This window comes from Rana temporaria, chromosome 10 (genome assembly GCF_905171775.1).
Source record: "Rana temporaria chromosome 10, aRanTem1.1, whole genome shotgun sequence".
Classification (NCBI taxonomy): Eukaryota; Metazoa; Chordata; class Amphibia; order Anura; family Ranidae; genus Rana; species Rana temporaria.
In genome coordinates, this window is record NC_053498.1 from 14,852,763 (window position 1) to 14,874,258 (window position 21,496).

Sequence of the window (21,496 nt, forward strand, 5' to 3'; positions counted from 1 at the left end):
CAGCCCTGCTGGGCGGCAGCAAAAAGGCTGGGAGAGCGGTGCCGGCTTCAGGAACAGCCCAGGATTTTGTGACCCCTGGCAAATCATCATTCGACCCCCGAGGGGGTCCCGACCCCAGGTTGAGAACCACTGATCTAACACATTAGGAATGATCCGCAAAAAAATGATTGTTTGCCCCAAAATTACATTTTTTCTTCACTATTTTTTCTTTGTTTTGACTTTCTAAAATAACAAATTACATAAATTAAATGTTGGATAAAAGATTTAGTGCACTAAAACACTTTAATAGGTGAAAAAAATATTGTTTTATAGAGAACTATACTTTAGGCCAACAAGAAGAAAGAGGAATTGGTTCCAAACGAGGGACAGTTGGGAGTTATGAATTTTCCCTCACCTTGTGTTCCAGTGATAACTGTTAAATCTTGGACAGCCCATCACTTAAGTCTCGTACACACGATCGGATTTTCCACAGACAAAGCGTCAGACTTTTGTCCGAAGGGCGTGTATTTTGTCTTGCATACAAACAGCATACAAGCATGAACGTAGTGATGTACTAAACGTACTACGTTTTTTTTGAGCTCTTGAGTCCCACCTTTTAGACACCTTCTGCTAATGTCGTGTTTGGTGAGCATTGGTTCTGATTATGCTTGTTTGTACTTTGGACCGTTGTCCGCGGAAAATTTTAAAATCGTTCATCCAACATTTGTCTGCAGAAAATCCGACAACAATTGTCTGATGGAGCGTACAAACGGTCGGATTTTCGGCCAACAGTCTGTCAACACACAATTCCCGTCGGAAAATCCGATCATGTGTATGAGGCTTTACTCTCCCCAAGACCAATAGAACCTAAACACCATCCCACACAAAACATCCTTGACCATCAGATAAATGATTTAGATGGGCTTGGATGTTGGATGAAGTCCTAAAAGTCATACCATACCATAGAATGTTGGCTTGCCATCAGTAGTGCATTTAGGTTTTGTGCTGCCCTAGGCCTGACTAAACTCGTGCAGCCCCCTAATTTAAATATGACCCACCTCTTTCTACCAAGGCCACACCCCTTGCTGTTTAAGACCCGCCCTGAAATTTTCGAGTGGGGACACTAGTTCTGAGGGCCTGGGGGGGGGGGGGGGGCAATGGATTCCCTTAATTTGCATAGATTTCCTCTTACTTCCTGTTTGGTTATGGGACAGGAAGTGAAGGGAAATCTCTGAAATGGGACAGGGATGGTAAAAAATAAACTGACAGGGGCTATAACCCTCCCTCAATCTATACAAAATGTTGCCTATAGTTCTAATTTAAGCACAGATTTCTGATAATTTCCTGGAGAGGACTAAGAAGATATAACCATGCCAATGGTGCAGAAGAAAACATATAGCACATTGAGGAAGGTTTGTGGTCCAGGATGATAAGACAATCTAAATTAAAAGCAGAACCTCCCTCCACCACAGTCGCGGAATGCCGGCCACCCGCATACACCCGAAGGAGTGCGGCTGCTTTATGGGGGATCTAGACTAATTTGCCTCTCAGCCCAGTTTGCCCCATAAGACTGGCGCTATACAGTATAGCGCAAGCTGGAAGGGACTCTTTCCGTGCTGCCCCCCTGCAAAGTGCTAGCCTAGGCCTGAGCCTTGTTGGCCTAGGCCAGGATACAGCGTTGCTTGGCACAATGTTTCAGCAACTATGCACAAAGAGCTATTTTATGCCGTACGCCTGAGTAGCCAATCAGAAATCAAATTATAAAATGCTAATAGTGGAAATGCTATGAGTTAATGGGCAGCTATTCCCATGCTAAAACTTTATTGGGAATCAAAGTAAGGCTGGAGTTAATTTTGACCACAAAGGCATGCTTACCCATCCAAACCTGAAACAGCACTGTGATTGCGAAGAATATCCAGATCCCGGAGCCAAATTCCATCCTGACACAGAGTACAGAAGATCTGTGGATTACCAGAACACGTTATAAATGTATCTATTGCTATTTATTGTGATGTTCACATGACTGAACACGGATTAAATCATAGACATATTTAGGCCCTTACTGAAGACCTGGGCCCGGATCCACGAAGCAGTTATGCTGACGTATCTCCAGATACGCCGTCGTAACTCTGAGTCCAAGCCGTCGTATCTATGCGCCTGATTCTTAGAATCAGTTACGCATAGATTTCTATTAGATCCGACCGGCGTAAGTCTCTTACGCCATTGGATCTTAACTGCATATTTACGCTGGCCGCTAGGGGCGTGTACGCTGATTTACGCCTAGAAATATGTAAATCAGCTAGATACGCCAATTCACGAGCGTACGCCCGGCCGACGCAGTACAGATACGCCGTTTACGTTAGGCTTTTCCCGGCGTAAAGTTACCCCTGCTATATGAGGCGTAGATGAGGCGTACCAATGTTAAGTATGGACGTCGTTCCCGCATCGAATTTTGAATATTTTACGTTGTTTTTGTAAGTCGTCTGTGAATGGGGCTGGACGTCATTTACGTTCACGTCTAAACCAATACGTCCTTGCGGCGTACTTTGGAGCAATGCACACTGGGATATTCCACGGACGGCGCATGCGCCGTTCGTGAAAAACTTCAATCACGTCGGGTCACAAGTTATTTATATAAAACACGCTCCCTGTTCCAAATTTGAATTAGGCGGGCTTACGCCAGCCTATTTACGCTACCCCGCCGCAACTTACGGAGCAAGTGCTTTGAGAATACAGCACTTGCCCGTCTAAGTTGCGGAGGCGTAACGTAAATAGGATACGTTACCCCCGCACAAAAATACGCCGATCTACGAGAATCTGGCCCCTGGTGTTTGTGTCTACATAAATATCCCATTGGTATTAAAAGAAAATAAATATAAGAAAAGGAAAATACCAAAATCTGGAAAATTTGTAAACAAAATATAAATTAATGATAATTATATACACTGCAAAATAAGAAAAAGCACCGTATTTTAATAATGGGAACTCATTAGCAGAACATTTTTTTTTCTTTCAAAAAGCATGCTTTTAATAAAATAATATATATATACACACAAGTTTTCCATGTTTTCACTATATTTATAAATGTTTATCCTTTCCAAAAAATTGGAGTAAATTGATGTTTTTGGGTGAAATGAGAGCTGCTTTATGAAAATCAACTGGCACCATTTTTTGGGATGCAATCATTTACTCGACGGAAAAAGTACAGTGGAACCTTGGGGATAGAGGTGATCAAATACCGCCAAAAGAAAGAAAGCCAAATGGTCCGGGGCTGGAGTGGTTAAGCCATTACAGCAGTTTTTTTTTTTCTTTTTGGGATAAAAGTTTTATATATATAAATAAAGCTGATCATTGTATGGCCCCCTCAGGGCCGCCATCAGGAATTTTGGGGCCCCTTACACAGCTTCAGGCATGGGCCCTCCTGGAGCAGAGAACCAGGGGGGGGGGGGGGGGGTGCTGTAGCCTAAAATTAAGAAGCGGGGGGGGCGCCGCGAATTGAGAAGCGGGGGAGGGGCCCCTTTACAAAAAAGTAAAGAAAAATAGATATAAAAAAAGGGGGGTAGCCATCCAGGGCCCTGGAGACCTCTGGGCCCTTCAATAAAAAGAAAAAAAGGATTAATATATATATATTTTTTTTAAAAGGGGGGTTGCCATCTGGGGCCCTGGGGACCCCTTTAATAAAAATAAAAAAATAAACCTTTGGGCCCTTTAATAAAAAATAAATAAAAAAATATATAAAAAAATAAATAAACATTTACAAAAAATATATATATATATATATATATATATATATATATATATATATATATATATATATATATATATATATATATATATATATATATATATATAAAAAAATAAAAGAAATAAAAAAAATATAAAAATTTTTTTTTTTATAAAAAAAAGTTTTTTTTTAATAAAAAAAAGAGGGGTTGTCATCCGGGCCCCTGGGGACCTCCGGACCCCTAAAAAAAAAATTGGCCCTTTAATAAAAAATAAAATAAAAATATATTAAAAAAAATATATATATTTTTTATAAAAAATTAATTAAAAAAGGGGGGTTGCCATCTGGGGCCCTGTGGGCCTCTGGGCCCCTGGGAACCTCCGGACCCCTAAAAAAAAAAGGGGGTTGCCATCTGGGCCCCTGGGGACCTCCGGGCCCCTTACAGGTGTACTGCCTGTACCCCCCTGATGGTGGCCCTGGGCCCCCTATCAGTGGTGGTTTATTTTTTTCTCAATTTTCAGTTTAAATTGTAAAGAATTCCAAAGCTCAACCTATCCCCTAACTTCAAACTGAACCGCACGACACAGATTGTACCATAGTGTTGCTATTCGTACACATATTGAATTACGCCAATAATAATAATTAAAAAAAAACCATCAATAACATTTTTATACTTGCTTGTTAAAATCCAATTATCCGTCTCCAGTCTTTTAATGCTTTGTCGTCCATAAAACATAAAAAGCAGCAATATTGGGTCATTGGATAATAAAAATGAAATGAATATGAAGCAGCCACAACAGTGTAGTAAGTTGTAACTGTTGTGTCCTTTACTGGCTATTTATAAATGTACTCAGTTGATATTTATAACAGATGTTGTCACCTCTCAGAAGTGACATCTGCCAATACAGTAAAATGTAATTCCCTCAGCAATGATCAGCTCTCAGACTCAGCTGTGAAGAATCAAAGGGCCAGATCCACGAAGCGTTTACGATGGCGTATCTATTGATACGCTGCGTAACTTCTAGTTTGCTCCGGCGTATCTTGTTTTGTATCCACAAAACAAGATACGCCTGAATGGGGGCTAGATCCGACTGGCGTACGTCTTAGTACGCCGTTGGATCCAAGGTGCATATTTACGCTGGCCGCTAGGTGGCGCTTCCGTCGATTTCCGCGTTGAGTATGCAAACTAGCTAGATACGCGAATCCACAAACGTACGTTCCGGCCGGCGCATTTTTTTTACGTCGTTTCCGTAAGGCTTTTTTCGGCGTAAAGTTACCCCTGCTATATGAGGCGTACTCAATGTTAAGTATGGACGTCGTTCCCGCGTCGAATTTTGAAAATTTGACGTCGTTTGCGTAAGTCGTTCGCGAATAGGGCTTTGCGTAGAATGACGTTCACGTCGAAAGCATTGGCTTGTTGCGGGTTAATTTGGAGCATGCGCACTGGGATACCCCCACGGCCGTTAAAAAAAACGTCATTTACGCTGGGTCAAGACGTATTAACATAAAACACGCCCCCATCTCATCCATTTGAATTGCGCGCCCTTACACCGACAAAGTTACACTACGCCGCCGTAACTTACGGCGCAAATTCTTTCAGGATACAGAAAATACGCTGTAAGTTACGGCGGCGTAGTGTATCAGAGATCCGCTACGCCGGACGGAAAGATGCGCTGAGGTACGTGGATCTGGCCCAAAGAGTTAAAATGAATCGATTTTATCTGTTTTTCCTTTTTTTTTGATGTATATGAACTCCAGACTTTCCTTTGTACGGTTATATAAGAAAATGCTTGCTCAGCTTTCACTGCACACTGTGAGCTTCTCATCCAACTCTTTCATCCCTGGCCCGCCCCTTTCGTTCATTGGATTTAAAGCGGAGTTCCGCCCTGTAGTGTTCAATGTGAAAGCCCGAAGGCTTTCACATTGAAGCGGTGCGCTAGCAGGAGCGCTCCAAAAGTCCTGCTAGCCGCATCTTTACCGCGGTATAGGAGCGGTGTGTTCACCGCTCCTATACCGCGCCTTCCCATTGAAATCAATGGGAAAGCGCGGTAATACGGCGGTATTAATCCTTTTTCGGCCGCTAGCGGGGGTTAAAACCATACCGCTAGCGCCCGAATATCACAGTAAATACGACGGTATAGCCGCGCTACAAATAGCGCGGCTATACCGTCACCGCGGCTGCACGCCTCAATGTGAAAGCAGCCTTAGGGAATCAGGAAGTGAAGCCTTGCGGCTTCACTTCCTGGTTCCCTACTGTGCTGAGTCACGCTGCGCATTCCCACTGGTCCCTGCTGTGTTCTGGGACCTGTTAGGGTGACCACATTTCCAAACTACCGTTCAGGGACACCCTCCCTTCCCAAAAATCAGCTTGTGCTGTAACGAATCACAGCACTGTGATTGGACACAAGAGGCGGGACTTATGATTCCTCCAATCCCAAGCAGGGGGCGGGGATTGTGCTCCTCCAGGCATTCCCGGCCAGGACAAGTACTGTCAGTGAGTAAAGAGGTGATGTGGCGGCCTTTTTTGGGGGCATCAGATTGGCCCAGAGGGGTGGCTGTGTCGGTTTCATTCTGGGACACTGTATTGTCCTGGAATGAATGTGCCCGGGACAGACCTGCAAAATGAATGTGCAATCCGGGACACGTGGTCACCCTAGGACCTTGGTGTCTCCCAGAAGACAGCGGGGGGGACAGAGTAGGCGCCAGACGTGACGTAGGTCACCGTGGTGATCTATGCCCGGAAGTGGGAGCAAATACAGGTATCTGCTCCCTCCTCCCCCCTGAAAAGTACCAAATGTGACACCCGAGGGGGGGATTCCGAAAAGCGGAAGTTCCGTTTTTGTGTGGAACTCCAATTTAAGCTCTTTTAACCACTTAAGCCCCGGACCAAAATGCTGCCTAAAGACCCAAGGGGTTTTTACAGTTCGGGACTGCGTCACTTTAACAGACAATTGCGCGGTCGTGCGACGTGGCTCCCAAACAAAATTGGCGGCCTTTTTCCCCCACAAATAGAGCTTTCTTTAGGTGGTATTTGATCACCTCTGAGGTTTTTATTTTTTGCGCTATAAACAAAAATAGAGCGACAATTTTGAAAAAAAATGCTATATTTTTTACTTTTTGCTATAATAAATATCCCCCAAAAACATATATACATTTTTTTTTCCTCAGTTTAGGCCGATACGTCTTCTTCTACCTATTTTTGGTAAAAAAAATCGCAATAATCGTTTATCGGTTGGTTTGCGCAAAATTTATAGTGTTTACAAAATAGGGGATAGTTTTTTTGCATTTTTATTTATTTTATTTTTTTTACTACTAATGGCGGGGATCAGCGATTTTTTTCGTGACTGCGACATTATGGCGGACACTTCAAACAATTTTGACACATTTTTGGGACAATTGTAATTTTCACAGCAAAAAATGCATTTAAATTGGATTGTTTATTGTGAAAATGACAGTTGCAGTTTGGGAGTTAACCACAGGGGGCACTGAAGGAGTTAGGGTTCACCTAGTGTGTGTTTACAACTGTAGGGGGGTGTGGCTGTAGGACTGACGTCATCGATCGTGTCTTCCCTATAAAGGGAATGACGCGATCGATGCGCCGACACAGTGAAGCACGGGCAAGCCGTGTTTACATACGGCTCTCCCCGTTCTTCAGCTCCGGGGAGCGATCGCGACGGAGCGGCTATAAACGAATAGCCGCGCCGTCGTCCCGGATCGCTCCTGAAGCCACGGGGACCGCCGCATGTACGGGGGGGGGGGGTCCCGATCGGACCCCCGATCCACGTCAAGCAGGGCACGTACCGTACCTACCGGAGAGTCAGGACGCTCTCTACGTTGCAGATAGAGAAAGGAGCTGTGTGTTAGTGGGCGTCCTGACTCTCCTGTAGTCCAAGGGAGGGAGCGAGGTGCTGTGATTTGTTTAGGAAGCTCTGTACACCACCCTGCCAGCCCCTCCCACCAGCCATGATCTGCCTGCCTTACATAGAGAAGCACCGAGACCCAGTGATGACATCACCAGGTCTAAAAATAAAGTGTGAAATTAAAATTGAGAGTTTTTTTCTTTAAAAATGACATTCGAATGTTGACAAGGAAGGAAATCAGGAACCTGGGAAGGCAAAATATAAGCAGATTTAACTTCAGCTTTAAGATGGATTTAACCCTTCCTTTGCCAGGAGTTTATCATGAATGGCCCAGATTCTGAAAGGGCTTACGATGGCGCAACGCCATGTACGCCGTCGTAAGTCCCAATCTGGGCCGTCGTATCTATGCGGCTGATTCTTAGAATCAGTTACGCATAGATATCCATTAGATCCGACAGGCCTAAGTCTCTTACGCTGTCGGATCTTAAATGCATTTTTTTTTTGCCGCCGCTAGGTGTCGCCTCCGACGTTTTCCCCGTCGAGTATGCAAATTAGCAAAATACGCGAATTCCCGAACGTACGCGCGGTCGACGCAGTGAAGTTACGACGTTTACGTTAGATTTGCGACGCGTAAAGTTGCCCCTGGGTATATGAGGCGCAGTCAATGTTAAGTATGGCCGCCGTTCCCGCGTCGAAATTTTAAAATTTACGTCGTTTGCGTAAGTCGTCCGTGAATAGGGCTGGACGCCATTTACGTTCACGTCGAAACCAATGACGTCCTTGCGACGTCATTTAACGCAATGCACGTCGGGAAATTTTAGGGACGGCGCATGCGCAGTACGTTCGGCGCGGGAACGCGCCTAATTTAAATGATCCACGCCCCCTACCCGGATCATTTGAATTAGGCGGGCTTGCGCCAGGGGATTTACGCTACGCCGCCGCAACTTTACAGGCAAGTGCTTTGAGAATAAAGCACTTGCCTGTAAAACTTGCGGCGGCGTAACGTAAATGACATACGTTACGCCGCCGCAGTTTTACTCCATTCTACCAGAATCTGGGCCATTATGTTTTGGCTATGTGTTTATCATGTATATAAATGCGATCTGGTACAGAGCAATAAAAGAAAAGCATAAACTGATCTGCAGCTGAGTGATTTCCACATTCCCATGTAGACTAGTATTGAATACCACAGATATTCCTAAGACCAGTGAAGAATGTTTGCCAAGCGAGGGCAAAGATATCTGTCCAGGTGACTTCAGATGGGAAATGTCTTTAATAAATGCAATAGATTAATACTATGCTATATACTGTGTATATACCTGTGTATATATATATATATAATTATGTATTCTAAGGGGCAGATCCACAGACAGAGTACGCTGGCGTATCTACTGATATGCCGGCGTACTTTCAAATTACCCGCGTCGTATACGTCCTCGTACGCCTTTCGGATCTAAGATGCAATACTTCGGCGTCCGCTGGGTGGCGTTCCCGTCGTAATCCACGTCGAGTATGCAAATTAGCCATTTCCGACGATCCACGAACGTACGCGCGGCCGTCGCATTCTCTTACGTCGTCTCTAGTCGGCTTTTTCCGGCGTATAGTTAAAGCTGCTTTTTTTTTGCGGCGTATAGTTAGATTTCCCATGTTAAGTATGGCCGTCGTTCCCGCGTCAAAATTTAAATTTTTTTATTTTTTTTTGCGTAAGTCGTCCGTGAATCGGGATGGACGTAAGTCACGTCTAAGTTCAAAAAAATGACGTCGTTGCGACGTCATTTCGCGCAAAGCACGGCGGGAAATTTTGAAACGGAGCATGCGCAGTTCATTCGGGGGGCGGGGACGCGCTTCATTTAAATGAATCACGCCCCCTAATCGCCCATTTGAATTCCGCCGCCAGAGATACACTACGCCGCCCGTAACTTACGGCGCAAATTCGTTGTGGATTTGAAACAGCCAAAAGTAAGTTACAGCGGTGTAGCGTATCTCTGATATGCTGCACCTATCTAATTCTATGTGAATCTGCCCCTGTGTATATACCTGTGTATATATATATATATATATATATATATATATATATATATATATATATATATATATATATATATATATATATTTATATATATATTTTTACACGTCTATCTATATTGATTAAATAGATCAAATAATAAATATTTAGAATATATATAAATATATATATATATATATATATATATATATATATAAAATTATATATTATAAATATATACTATATGTAAATGTATATGTATATATATATATATATATATATATATATAAAAAAAATATATATATATATATATATATATATATATATATATATATAAAATATATATATAAAATATATATATATATATATATATATATATATATATATATATATATATATATATATATATATATATATATATACACATATATTCACACGATCTATATCATATGGATAATTAGATTAAATAATATATATTTGTAATATATATATATATATATATATATGTATATATATATATGTGTATTTACACGTCTGTCTATATCATATGGATAAAAAATTATAACAAAATATATACCGTAGATAGATAGATATATCATATGGATAATTACATTAAATTATATGAAATGCATCTCCAACTTTTAAGAATTATCATAATAAAAAACAGGGAAATGTCAAAGAAAGAAACGGAGAAATAAAATCTTCCTTACCCACAGCACTCCCAGATCCTCCAGAGTTCAAAGCTTAAAATAAAACTTAGTAGGAGGCAACAGGAGTAAATAAACATCAACAGGAATGGGGTAAGGGACACCTAGTGGTAGATAACAGGTACAGCACATAGTTTAAAAACTGTGTTATAAGGGGTTTAAAGGGTAACTTCACTTTTGTGGAAAATAAAAAGTAAAAGAAAATAAACAATATAGCATATACAATTTCAACAAAAGTCATATTGTGATTGAGTGTTATTAATTACCTTTCCATTTTCAATCTGCAGCTCTGTAATTTCCTGTAAAATGTAAGGCCCCGTACACACGATAGAATCCATCCGCAGATAAATCCCAGCAAATGGGTTTCTGCGGATAGATCCTATGGTGTGTACACGCCAGCGGATCTGTTTCCGCGGATATTTCTCCCCTGGGATGGATTCCAGCAGATCGGATATTTGCTGTGCTGCACAACAAATCCATCTGCTGGAATCCATTCCAAAGGATGGATCCGCTCGTCTGTACAGACTTACCGGATCCATTCGTCCAAAGGGATTCCCCGCACGCGTCGTAATGATTTGACGCATGCGTGGAATTCCTTATATGACAGCGTCGCGCCCGTCGCCGCGTCATAATCGCGGCGACGGCGCGACACGTCATCGGCAGAGGATTTCCGCGCGGATTTCAATGCGATGGTGTGTACACTCCATCCCATCGAAATCAGCGGAAATCTTTGAGAGGATTTATCCGTGGAAACGGTCCGCTGGACCGTATCTGCGGATAAATCCTCTCGTGTGTATGGGGCCTAAGAGATGTTCTGTCAAATGTTATTTCGTAGTACTAGCGTCACCTGAAGACGTGCATTCGCATGAAACGCGTTGGGGCAGTAGCTTTACTCTGAGTCATCTCGCTGCCACTTTCATGCTTGGAACTGCCGTCTCTCTTTGTCAGTGCACTGTTTTATTTGTCATGAGAATTGTTTAATTGGCATTTCGATGACACGTTTTACTTTTTTATGTGGAATGTGTAATTTTTAATATATATACTACACTATATGTCAGAGTTACGCAATTAGTGGACCTCCAGCTGTTGCAGAACTACAAGTCCCATGAGACATAGGAAGACTCCGACAGCCACAAGCATGACACCCAGAGGCAGAGGCATGATGGGACTTGTAGTTTTGCAACAGCTGGAGGTCCACTAATTGCATATCCCTGCTATATGTGTTCTCTTGCTTGTGGCTCCGTGGGGTGAGCGCTTTTTCCCCAGACAGTATCAATCAAACATTCTGACTGTCTCCAGTGGTGAGAAGTGGTACTGCAGGGTGTCCCCATTGCGAGATCAGAGCTACTGGACCACAAGTGAAGGATTCTGTTGACACAAACTGCTGCTTTCCTTTGGCAGCTTTAATGTCGGTGGGGTGGATTCAGCAAGCAATTACGCCGGCGTATCCATAGATACGCAGCGTAATTGCTAAGTAGCGCCGGCGTATCGACTTTCTGTATTCAGAAAGCTCGATACGCCGACTGTAGCCTAAGATATGACTGGCATAAGGCTCTTATGCCGTCGTATCTTAGGCTGCATTCTTACGCTGGCCGCTAGGTGGCGTTCCCGTAGTGGTCAGCGTAGAGTATGCAAATTGCATACTCACGCCGATTCACAAACGTATGCGCGCCCGGCGTTCGAGTTTTACGTCGTTTGCGTTCGTCGCTTTCTGCGTAAGGCTGCTCCTGCTATTAGGAGGCGCAGCCAATGGTAAGTATACACGTCGTTCCCGGGTCGCGATTTTCAAAATTTACGTTGTTTGCGTAAGTGAATCGTGAATGGCGCTGGACGCCATTTACGTTCACGTCGAAGCAAATGACGTCCTTGCGACGTCATTTACCGCAATGCACGTCGGGAAATTTTCCCGACGGAGCATGCGCAGTACGTTCGGCGGGGGAACGCGCCTAATTTAAATGATCCACGCCCCCTACGGGATCATTTAAATTACGCGCGCTTACGCCGGCCACTTTTACGAAACGCCCCCGCAAATTACGGAGCAAATGCTTCGTGAATGAAGCGTAGCTCAAGTAATTTACGGAGGCGTAGCGTAAAAACGGTACGCTGCGCCGCCGTAGTAGTGCGCTCCCCTACTTGAATCTACCCCAGTGAGTGCATTTTCGTTCTGTTGCTCACTCATGGTAGAGAGGATTTTCATAAGTTGGTGGAACTTTCTTTATGGGGATATTTATCACATATTTTGGACTCTTTTGCATTGTCATTTTATTCATGCTGATTTATTTATATTATTATTTTTGAATATTGTGAATGCTTTTTGCACATTCTGCGGAAGATCCTCGTACTTTTGCGCCGGGCGCAGCGTATCAAAAGATACGCTACGCCGCCGTAACTTATCTTTTTTTTTTGAACCCTGAAAGGAATTGCGCCGTAAGTTACGGCGGCGTAGTGTATCTCTCGCGGCGTAAGGGCGCGGAATTCAAATGGATGTAACGGGGGCGTGTTTTATGTAAATACGACGTGACCCGACGTAAACCACGTTTTTTTTTTAACTGTGCATGCGCCGTCCGTGGGGGTATCCCAGTGGGCATGCTCGAAATTAAACCGGAACCAGCCAATGGTTACGACGGTGACGTCATTCTATGCAAATTCCTATTCGCGAACGGCTTACGCAAACGACGTAAACAATTCTAAATTGTACGCGGGAACGACGGCCATACTTGACATTGCGTACGCCTCAGAACAGCAGCTTTAACTATACGCCGGAAAAAGCCGAACGCAAACGACGTAAAAAAATGCGCCGGCCGGACGTACATTCGTGGATCGCCGTAAATAGCTAATTTGCATACTCGACGCGGAAATCGACGGGAACGCCACCTAGCGGCCACCGAAAAATTGCATCTAAGATCCGAAGGCGTACTAAGACGTACGCCTGTCGGATCTAGCCGAGATGCCGTCGTATCTTGTTTTGAAGATACCAAAACAAAGATACGACGCGCAAAATTTGAAATTACGCCGGCGTATCAATAGATACGCCGGCGTAATTTCTTTGTGGATCTGCCCCTCTGAATGCTGTGTTGATAGCACATGCTTTAAATTTGTAATATTCTATATTTGCAGGGGTTGCATTGTTTTCTTTGTTGAAATGTCGTTTCCTACTCGTGTGATTGGCTGACTGATTTTCCCACAAGTCTGCACCAAGATCCAAGATTCAGATTTTGGACAAAATGACGTTTTTGGTGAGATATTTCCAAAGGGGAATCACAACTAAAGGGATGCAGACCTTCCTGCTTTTCTCGCTAGAACCCTGCAGGTGCAGCAGCTGATTGATAATTATAAAATCACTTCAAATAGATTTACTTTACACATGGACACAGAGGAACAAACAGCTATTTCTTCAGAATAACAAAAGGTAGGAATCTGCAACAAAGTTTGTTAAAAATATAGGGCCAGATCCACGTACCTCCGCGCATTTTTACGGCCGGCGTAGCGTATCTCAGATACACTACGCCGCCGTAACTTACAGCGTATTTTCCGTATCCTGAAAGAATTTGCGCCGTAAGTTACGGCGGCGTAGTGTAACTGTGTCGGCGTAAGGGCGCGCAATTCAAATGGATGAGATGGGGGCGTGTTTTATAGTAATTCCTATTGACCCCACGTAATTGACTTTTTTTTGAACGGCTCATGCGCCGTCCATGGGGGAATCCCAGTGCGCATGCTCGAAATTAACCCGCAACAAGCCAATGCTTTCGACGTGAACGTAATTCGCAAACCTTATTCGCGAACGTTTTACGCAAATGGCGTAAACGACGGAAAATTCGACGCTGGCCCGACGTCCATACTTAACATTGTGTACGCCTCATAGAGCAACTATAGAGTAACTATATCCTGAAAAAAGCCTTACGGAAACGGTGTAAAAAAATGCGCCGGCCGGACGTACGTTTGTGGATCGCCGTATCTAGCTCATTTGCATATTCTACGTGGAAATAAACGGAAGCGCCACTTAGCGGCCAGCGTAAATATGCACCTAAGATCCGACGGCGTACTAAGACGTACGCCAGTCGGATCTAGCCCAGCTTCAGTCGTATCTTGTTTTGTGGATACAAAACAAAGATACGACGGGGGATCGTAGAAATTACGCGGCGTATTAATAGATACGCCGCCGTAATTCTTTTGTGGATCTGCCCCATAGTAGGTATTTTCAAGCGGGGGTTCACCTGAATTTTTTTTTTTTAAAGCCAGCAGCTACAAATACTGCAGCTGCTGACTATTAAAAAATGGACACTTACCTGTCCAGGTCGCCCACGACGTCGGCAGCCGAGGCCAAGCAATCAGCTTTTCCCGCCGCCATCCTCGGTGAGGGAATCAGGAAGTGAAGCGCTGCGGCTTCACTGCCCGGGTTCCCTACTGCGCATGCACGAGTTGTGCTGCGCCGTCCTCACTGGTCCCACTGGTTACAAATCCTCTTCTTAATCCTTTTCTTCAGCGGGCGGTCCGCTTTCAGATAAGTAGTCTCTGCGACGGATTCACCGCAAGATCACTTTTATTGGTGGCGGGAGAGGGGCACCACCTCCCGCCTCTCTCAGGACCCCTCCTCCGCATACTGGAGCCATCAGTAGCGGCGGAGAGGATCGCCTCCTGTCACGTCTTTGGTATAGAGATGAGTGAGGGGAAGATGGCCCCCACCCATCTCTATACCATTGCAGAGTGGAAGCGACGTCAAAACGTCACTTCCTCCCAATGCTCTTAAAAAGACATTTTTGTTTTTTATGACATTACATTTTTTTTTTATTGCATTTTAGTGTAAATATGAGGTCTTTTTAAGCCCAGATCTCATATTTTAGAGGACCTGTCATGCTTTTTTTTCTATTACAAGGGATGTTTACATTCCTTGTAATAGGAATAAAAGTGAAACTTTTTTTATTTTATTTAAAGAACAGTGTAAAAATAAAAAATAAAAGGTAAAATAAATAAGAAAAAAAAATAAAACATTTTAAACCGTCCCGCCGAGCTCGCGTGCAGAAGCGAACGAATACGTGAGAAAATGAAAATGAAGATAAAAAAGGTGTTCAAACCACACATGTGAGGTATCGCCGCGATCGTTAGAGCAAGAGCAATAATTTTAGACCTCCTCTGTAACTCAAAACATGCAACCTGTAGAATTTATTTAAATGTTACATATGGAAATTTTGAAAGAAAAAAGTTTGTTGCCATTCCACGAGCGGGCGTGACATGTTGGGTATCGATTTACTTGGCATAACATTATCTTTCACAATTTATATATATATATATATATATATATATATATATATATATATATATATTAAAAAAATTGGGCTAACTTTACTTTCGAAAAAAAAACACAATATTTGTTACTTTTTGATTTAATAAATATCACAATTTTTTGTTAAAAAAACTATTCTTTCCCTCGGTTTAGTCTGATACGTATTCTTCTACATATTTTTGGTAAAAAAAATCTCAATAAGCGTATATTGATTGGTTTGCACAAAAGTTATAGGGCCAGATCCTCAAAGAAATTACGCCGGCGTATCTATTGATACACCGCGTAATTTCTAAGATCCCCCGTCGTATCTTTGTTTTGTATCTACAAAACAAGATACGACTGAATGGGGGCTAGATCCGACCGGCGTACGTCTTAGTACGCCGTCGGATCTTAGGTGCATATTTACGCTGGCCGCTAGGTGGCGCTTCCGTCGATTTCCGCGTCGAGTATGCAAATTAGCTAGATACGGCGATCCACAAACGTATGTCCGGTCGGCGCATTTTTTTACGTAGTTTCCGTAAGGCTTTTTCCGGCGTAACGTTACCCCTGCAATATGAGGCGTAGCCAATGTTAAGTATGGACATCGGGCCAGCGTCAAATTTTCCGTCGTGTACGTCGTTTGCGTAAAACGTTCACGAATAGGGCTTTGCGTAGAATGACGTTCATGTCGAAAGCATTGGCTTGTTGCGGGTTAATTTGGAGCATGCGCACTGGGATACCCCCACGTTCAGAAAAAACTCCACAACTTAGCCATTTAAATTGCGCGCTCTTACGCCGACACAGTTACACTACGCCGCCATAACTTACGGCGCAAATTCTTTCAGTATACGGAAAATATGCTGAAAGTTACGGTGGCGTAGTGTATCTGAGATACGCTACGCCGGACGGAAAAATGCGCGCAGGTACGTGGATCTGGCCCATAAGCGTCTACAAAATAGGGGATAGAATTATGGCATTTTCTTTTTTTTACTAGTAATGGCGGCGATCAGCGATTTTTATTGTGACCGTGACATTGCGGCGGACACATCGGACACTTTTGACACGTTTTTGGGACCATTCACATTTATACAGCGATTAGTGCTATAAAACTGCACTGATTATTGTGTAAATGTGACTGGCAGGGAAGGGGTTAACACTAGGGGGCGAGGAAGGGGTTAAATATGTTCCCTGAGAGTGATTCTTACTATAGGGGGAGGGGACTCACAGGGGGAGGAGACGGATGTGTGTTCCTCTGTACTGGGAACACACCATCGGTCTCCTCACCTCTGACAGGAGGTGGATCTATGTGTTTACACACACAGATTCACACTCCTGCCTTGATCGCGGACAATCGCGTGTGCCCGGCGGACATCGCAGCCGACGGACGCACGCACCGGGTCACGAGCGTTGCCACGCACGCACCCCCTAGATGGCCGGGAAGAAAGAACGTAATATGACGTCCACCCGTGAGGGAGGGAGGGTTCCTGCCGGCGTCATAATATTATGGCCTGGTAAGGAAGGGGTTAAATACATTTGGCATGTGTATCCCTACTTTGTGTGTTTTGTGTATTTGTTCCAGATCTGTGCAGTCATCCAGTGTGAGACTTTCCCTTCCTGTAATAAAGACCGCTCACTGCTGCTCTCTCTCCTTGTGCAGAGTGACAGGTCTTGTCTCCGCCCCCCTCCTGTAGTTTCCTGCAGCCAGCCTATAGAGGGTGGAGCCTGCTGGACCCCTCCCACAGCTCTGTGTCTGCACAGGACATGTACAACACAGTGATGACGTCACTGCTACTTTCACAATGCAAACACTGGGTTTGGAAACCCATTTGGTGCTACAAAGTGTCTTTTAAGAATTATATCTAAATTCAAGTTTTAATTTCTGCAGTTCAGATTTAAGTAATTGTTTTTAAGTTGGAATGCCGCTGAAACGACCTATCAATTACAATGCTGCATTCATTTGTTTCTTTTATGACTTTCTTGAGTTCGGGTTTAACACAGTGATAATCTTGTGTATGCTAATTTATAAAGTTCGTACTTCCCCTTTGCTAGCAACTTTTTTTGTTCTTTTTCTTTAATAACAAGTTATGATTTCTTGTAAAAAGAAAATCGCTTTGTGACACTGACATTACTTCTAACACTTCAGGAGAAAGCATTGCTTGAGTTCTGCAACTTACTTTCCTTTCTTCTCCTCTCCTTTTTTTTGTTCTCTTTTTCTTGTAAAATGAAAATCAGCCTGTGTGACACACACGGATATTACTTCTCCAACTTCAGTGGATATCATTGCTTGAGTTCTGCCACAAATCAGTTTTAGAAACTTCTCTTTAAAGCGGAGTTCCGCCGAAAAAACACACATATTATTCTCAAACTGTAGGGGAAATCATTGCTTGAGTTCTGCAACTTCTTTTTTCCTTTCCTTTCCTTTTCCTTTTCCCTTCCACTTTCCCCTCATTCCTTTCCCTTTCCCTTCCCCCTTCCCCCTCTTTTCCTTTTCTTTCTTTTCTTTTCCATTCCTTTCCTTTATTTTAATTTATTTTGCTTTCCTTTTTTTTTCTTTCTTTTCCTTTTTTTTTTCTTTTTTCCCCTTTCTTTTCCTTTCTTTCTTTTACTTTCCTTTCCTTTCTTTTCCCATCCCTTCCTTTCTTCTTCTTCCTTTACTTTCCTTGCCTTTCTTTTATTTTACTTTCCTTTCCTTTTTTTGCCTTTCTTTCCTTTCCTTTTCTATACGTTCCTTTCCTCTTCTTTCCTTTCCCATCCTTTCCTTTCCTCTCCTTCCTTTACTTTCCTTGCCTTTCCTTTCTTTTCCTTTTTTTCCCTTTCCTTTCCTTTTCTACCATTTCCTTTCCTCTCCTTCTTTTACTTTCCTTGCCTTTCCTTTCCTTTCCTTTCTTTTCTTTTCTATTCCTTTTCTTTCTTTTCCTTTCCTTTTCTTTTTTCTCCTTTACTTTCCTCTCCTTCCTTTACTTTCCTTGCCTTTCCTTTCTTTCTTTTCTTTTCCTTTCCCTTTCGTTCCTTTCCTTTTCTCTCCTTTCCTTGCCTTTCCATTCCATTCTTTTCTTTTCTATTCCTTTCCTTTTTCCCTTTCTTTCCTCTCCGTTCCTCTTATGCCTTTCCTTTTATCTTCCATTCTTTTCCTTTCTTTTCCCTTGCTTTCTTTTCCTTTCTTTAATGTTTTTCCCTTTATTTTCCTTTCCTTTTGTTCCTTTCCTTTCCTGTCCTTTCCCCTCCTTTCCTTTCCTTGGCTTTCCTTTTCTTTCCTTTACTTTCCCCTCCTTTCCTTTCCCCTTCTTTCCGTTTCTTCCCTCTTCTTTTCTTTCCTTTCCTTTCCTTACCTTTCCTTTCCTCTCCCCTCCTTTCCTTTCTTCTTCTTTCCTTTCCTTTCCTTTATTTTCCCTTCCTTTCCTTTCCTTGCCTTGCATTTCCTCTCCTTTCCCCTCCTTTCCTTTCCTTACCTTTCCTTTCCCCTCCTTTCCTTTCCTTTCCTTACCTTTCCCCTCCTTTCCTTTCTTTTCCCTTCCTTTCCTTTCCTTTCCTTGCCTTGCCTTTCCTCTCCTTTCCCCTCCTTTCCCTTCCTTTCCTTTCCTTACCTTTCCTTTCCCCTCCTTTCCTTTCCTTACCTTTCCCCTCCTTTCCTTACCTTTACTTTCCCCTCCTTTCCTTTCCTTTCCTTTCCTTTCCTTTCCTTTCCTTTCCTTTCCTTACCTTCCCTCCCCTTTCCTTTCCCCTCCTTTCCTTTCCCCTCCTTTCCTTTCCTTTCCTTTCCTTTCCTTTCCCCTCCTTTCCTTTCCTTTCCTTACCTTTCCCCTCCTTTACTTACATTTCATTTCCTTTCCCCTCCTTTCCTTTCCTTTCCTTTCCTTTCCCCTCCTTCCCTTTCCTTTCATTCCCCCTCCTTTCCTTTCCTTTCCCTGCCTTTTCCCTACAACAAAATGTTTATTAACAAGGTAAAATAAAGAATGAAAGGGATCATAAAAAGTATAGATAGAGTCACATCCTCATATATATAACAGTTTTAGTAACTTCTCTTTAAAGCAGAGTTCCGCCACAAATACTGCAGCTACTGCCTTTTAAAATAAGGACACTTACCTGTGCAGGGTGCCTGCCATTTCCTCACCCGAAGCCGACCCGTCCCTCAGCTCCGGGTGCAGGCACCGGAATCTTCAGTAAGGGAATTAAGAAGTTAAGCCTTGGGGCTTCACAGCCTGGTTCCCTACTGCGAATGTGTGAGTGGTGCTGTACGTTCTGAATGGTCCCTGCTGTCTTCTGGGCCCTGTGTGTCTCTCAGTAGACAGTGTGTGTGGGGAGGGGGGGGGGGAGTCGGACATGGCGTAGTTCGCTGTGGATTCTGCAGCGCTCTTTCACTGGAAGTGGAGGCAAATACCTGTTTTAGACAGATATCTGCCCCCTGAAAGGTAACTAATGTGATACGGAACAGGGCCTATCCTAGGTGGGGGTCAGAAGCTCCAAAGTGCTCCCCTCCCTCCTCCTTGTCTGTGTCCAGAGGCAGAGCGCATGTAGCGGGTGCTGCGGTTCCCAATCCAGCTTGCTCTCTCCTCTGTATACACCGCTCCTAAAGCACCCCTGCTCGTTGAAATCAATTGCCCTGCTACCTCTGTCCTACATCGGTCCTACTTCCATCCGACTTGATTGAACAAGAATTGATTTTGCTCAGACTTTGTGATAGTCTGACTTGTCCTTTGACCAATCAAAGTAATTCCAGCGTGAGATAAATCCCTTTGAGGCTGGGTTCACATTGGTGCGACACGACAGCCTTCCTACTTTGGATACGACTTTGCCCTGAGACTTGAAGTTGACATACGTCTGACTTTCAATGAACTGGGATCTGACTTGGGTCCCCTAATACCAGGCACTGTGTTTGGTATGAATCTTGAGGGGGAACTCCACGCCAAATTTTAAATAAAAAACCGACATGGGTTCCCCCTCCAGGAGCATACCAGGCCCTTGGGTCTGGTGTGGATTTAAAGGGGAACCCCTACGCCAAAACAAACAGCATGGGAGTCCCCCCAAAATCCATACAAGACCCTTATCTGAGCACGCAGCCCGGCCGGTCAGGAAAGGGGTGGGGACAAGCGAGCGCCCCCTCCTGAACCGTACCAGGCCGCATGCCCTCAACATGGGGGGGTGGGTTCTTTGGGCAGGGGCGCCCTGCGGCCCCCCACCCCAAAGCACCTTCTCCCCATGTTGATGAGGATAAGGGCCTCTTCCCGACAACCCTGGCCATTGGTTGTCGGGTCTGCGGGCAGGGGCTTATCGGAATCCAGGAGCCCCCTTTAATAAGGGGGCCCCCAGATCCCGCATTCACCCTATGTGAATGAGTTTTGGGTTAGGTACACCTTACCCCTACCTATTCACCTGGGGGGAAAAAGTGACAAGAAAAAAAAAACACACCACACAGGTTTTTAAAGTCATTTATTAGGCAGCTCCGGGGGTCTTCTTCTGACTTGTACGTTCTCTTCTCCCGCTCTCCGGTTCTTCTCCCGCTCTCCTTCTGCCGGGCTCCTCCGCTATCTTCTTCCAGTTATTTTTCTAGCGTTGGCCCGGTCTTCTCCGTCGTCTTCTTCCCTCTTCTTTTCTTCCGATGTTGACACAACGCTCTCTCCCGCTGTAATGCTGTGTGCGCGGTGTGCAATGATTTATATAGGCATGGGGCGTGGTCACCAGCGTGGTCACCGGGTGATGTCACCCGGTGACCACACCCCTCATAAAAAACTAACCTTTACAACCTCTTTAAGGCAGCTCTCATAGGAAACCATTGATTTACACATGTCATGCGACACAGGCTCCCAATGTCAGGGCGTATGTCGCACCAGTGTGAACCCAGCCTAAAGGCTAAAGCCCTGTACACACGATAGGTTAACCAAAGGACAGCGGTCTGAAGGACCGTTGTCTTAGGTTAACCGATGAAACTGACTGATGATCCGTCACGCCTACACACCATAGGTT

General features: G+C 43.9%; 1 protein-coding gene across 2 annotated transcripts in view; it reads right to left on the reverse strand.

The window, feature by feature from the left end:
• LOC120916005 (sialic acid-binding Ig-like lectin 8) overlaps positions 1-10,372 on the reverse strand; it is a 33,534-nt gene extending 23,162 nt beyond the window's left edge. The window contains exons 1-2 of one of the 2 annotated variants that reach the window (XM_040326851.1): positions 10,279-10,372; positions 1,855-1,940 (exon numbers count right to left, since the gene is read on the reverse strand). In XM_040326851.1, the coding sequence (XP_040182785.1) occupies positions 1,855-1,940; positions 10,279-10,355 (163 nt within the window). In that variant the 5' untranslated portion in view covers positions 10,356-10,372. Of the gene's footprint in view, positions 1-1,854; positions 1,941-4,377; positions 4,517-10,278 lie in introns of those variants that run through there. The other variant, XM_040326852.1, reaches the window with a different exon arrangement.
• Positions 10,373-21,496: the final 11,124 nt, after the last annotated feature.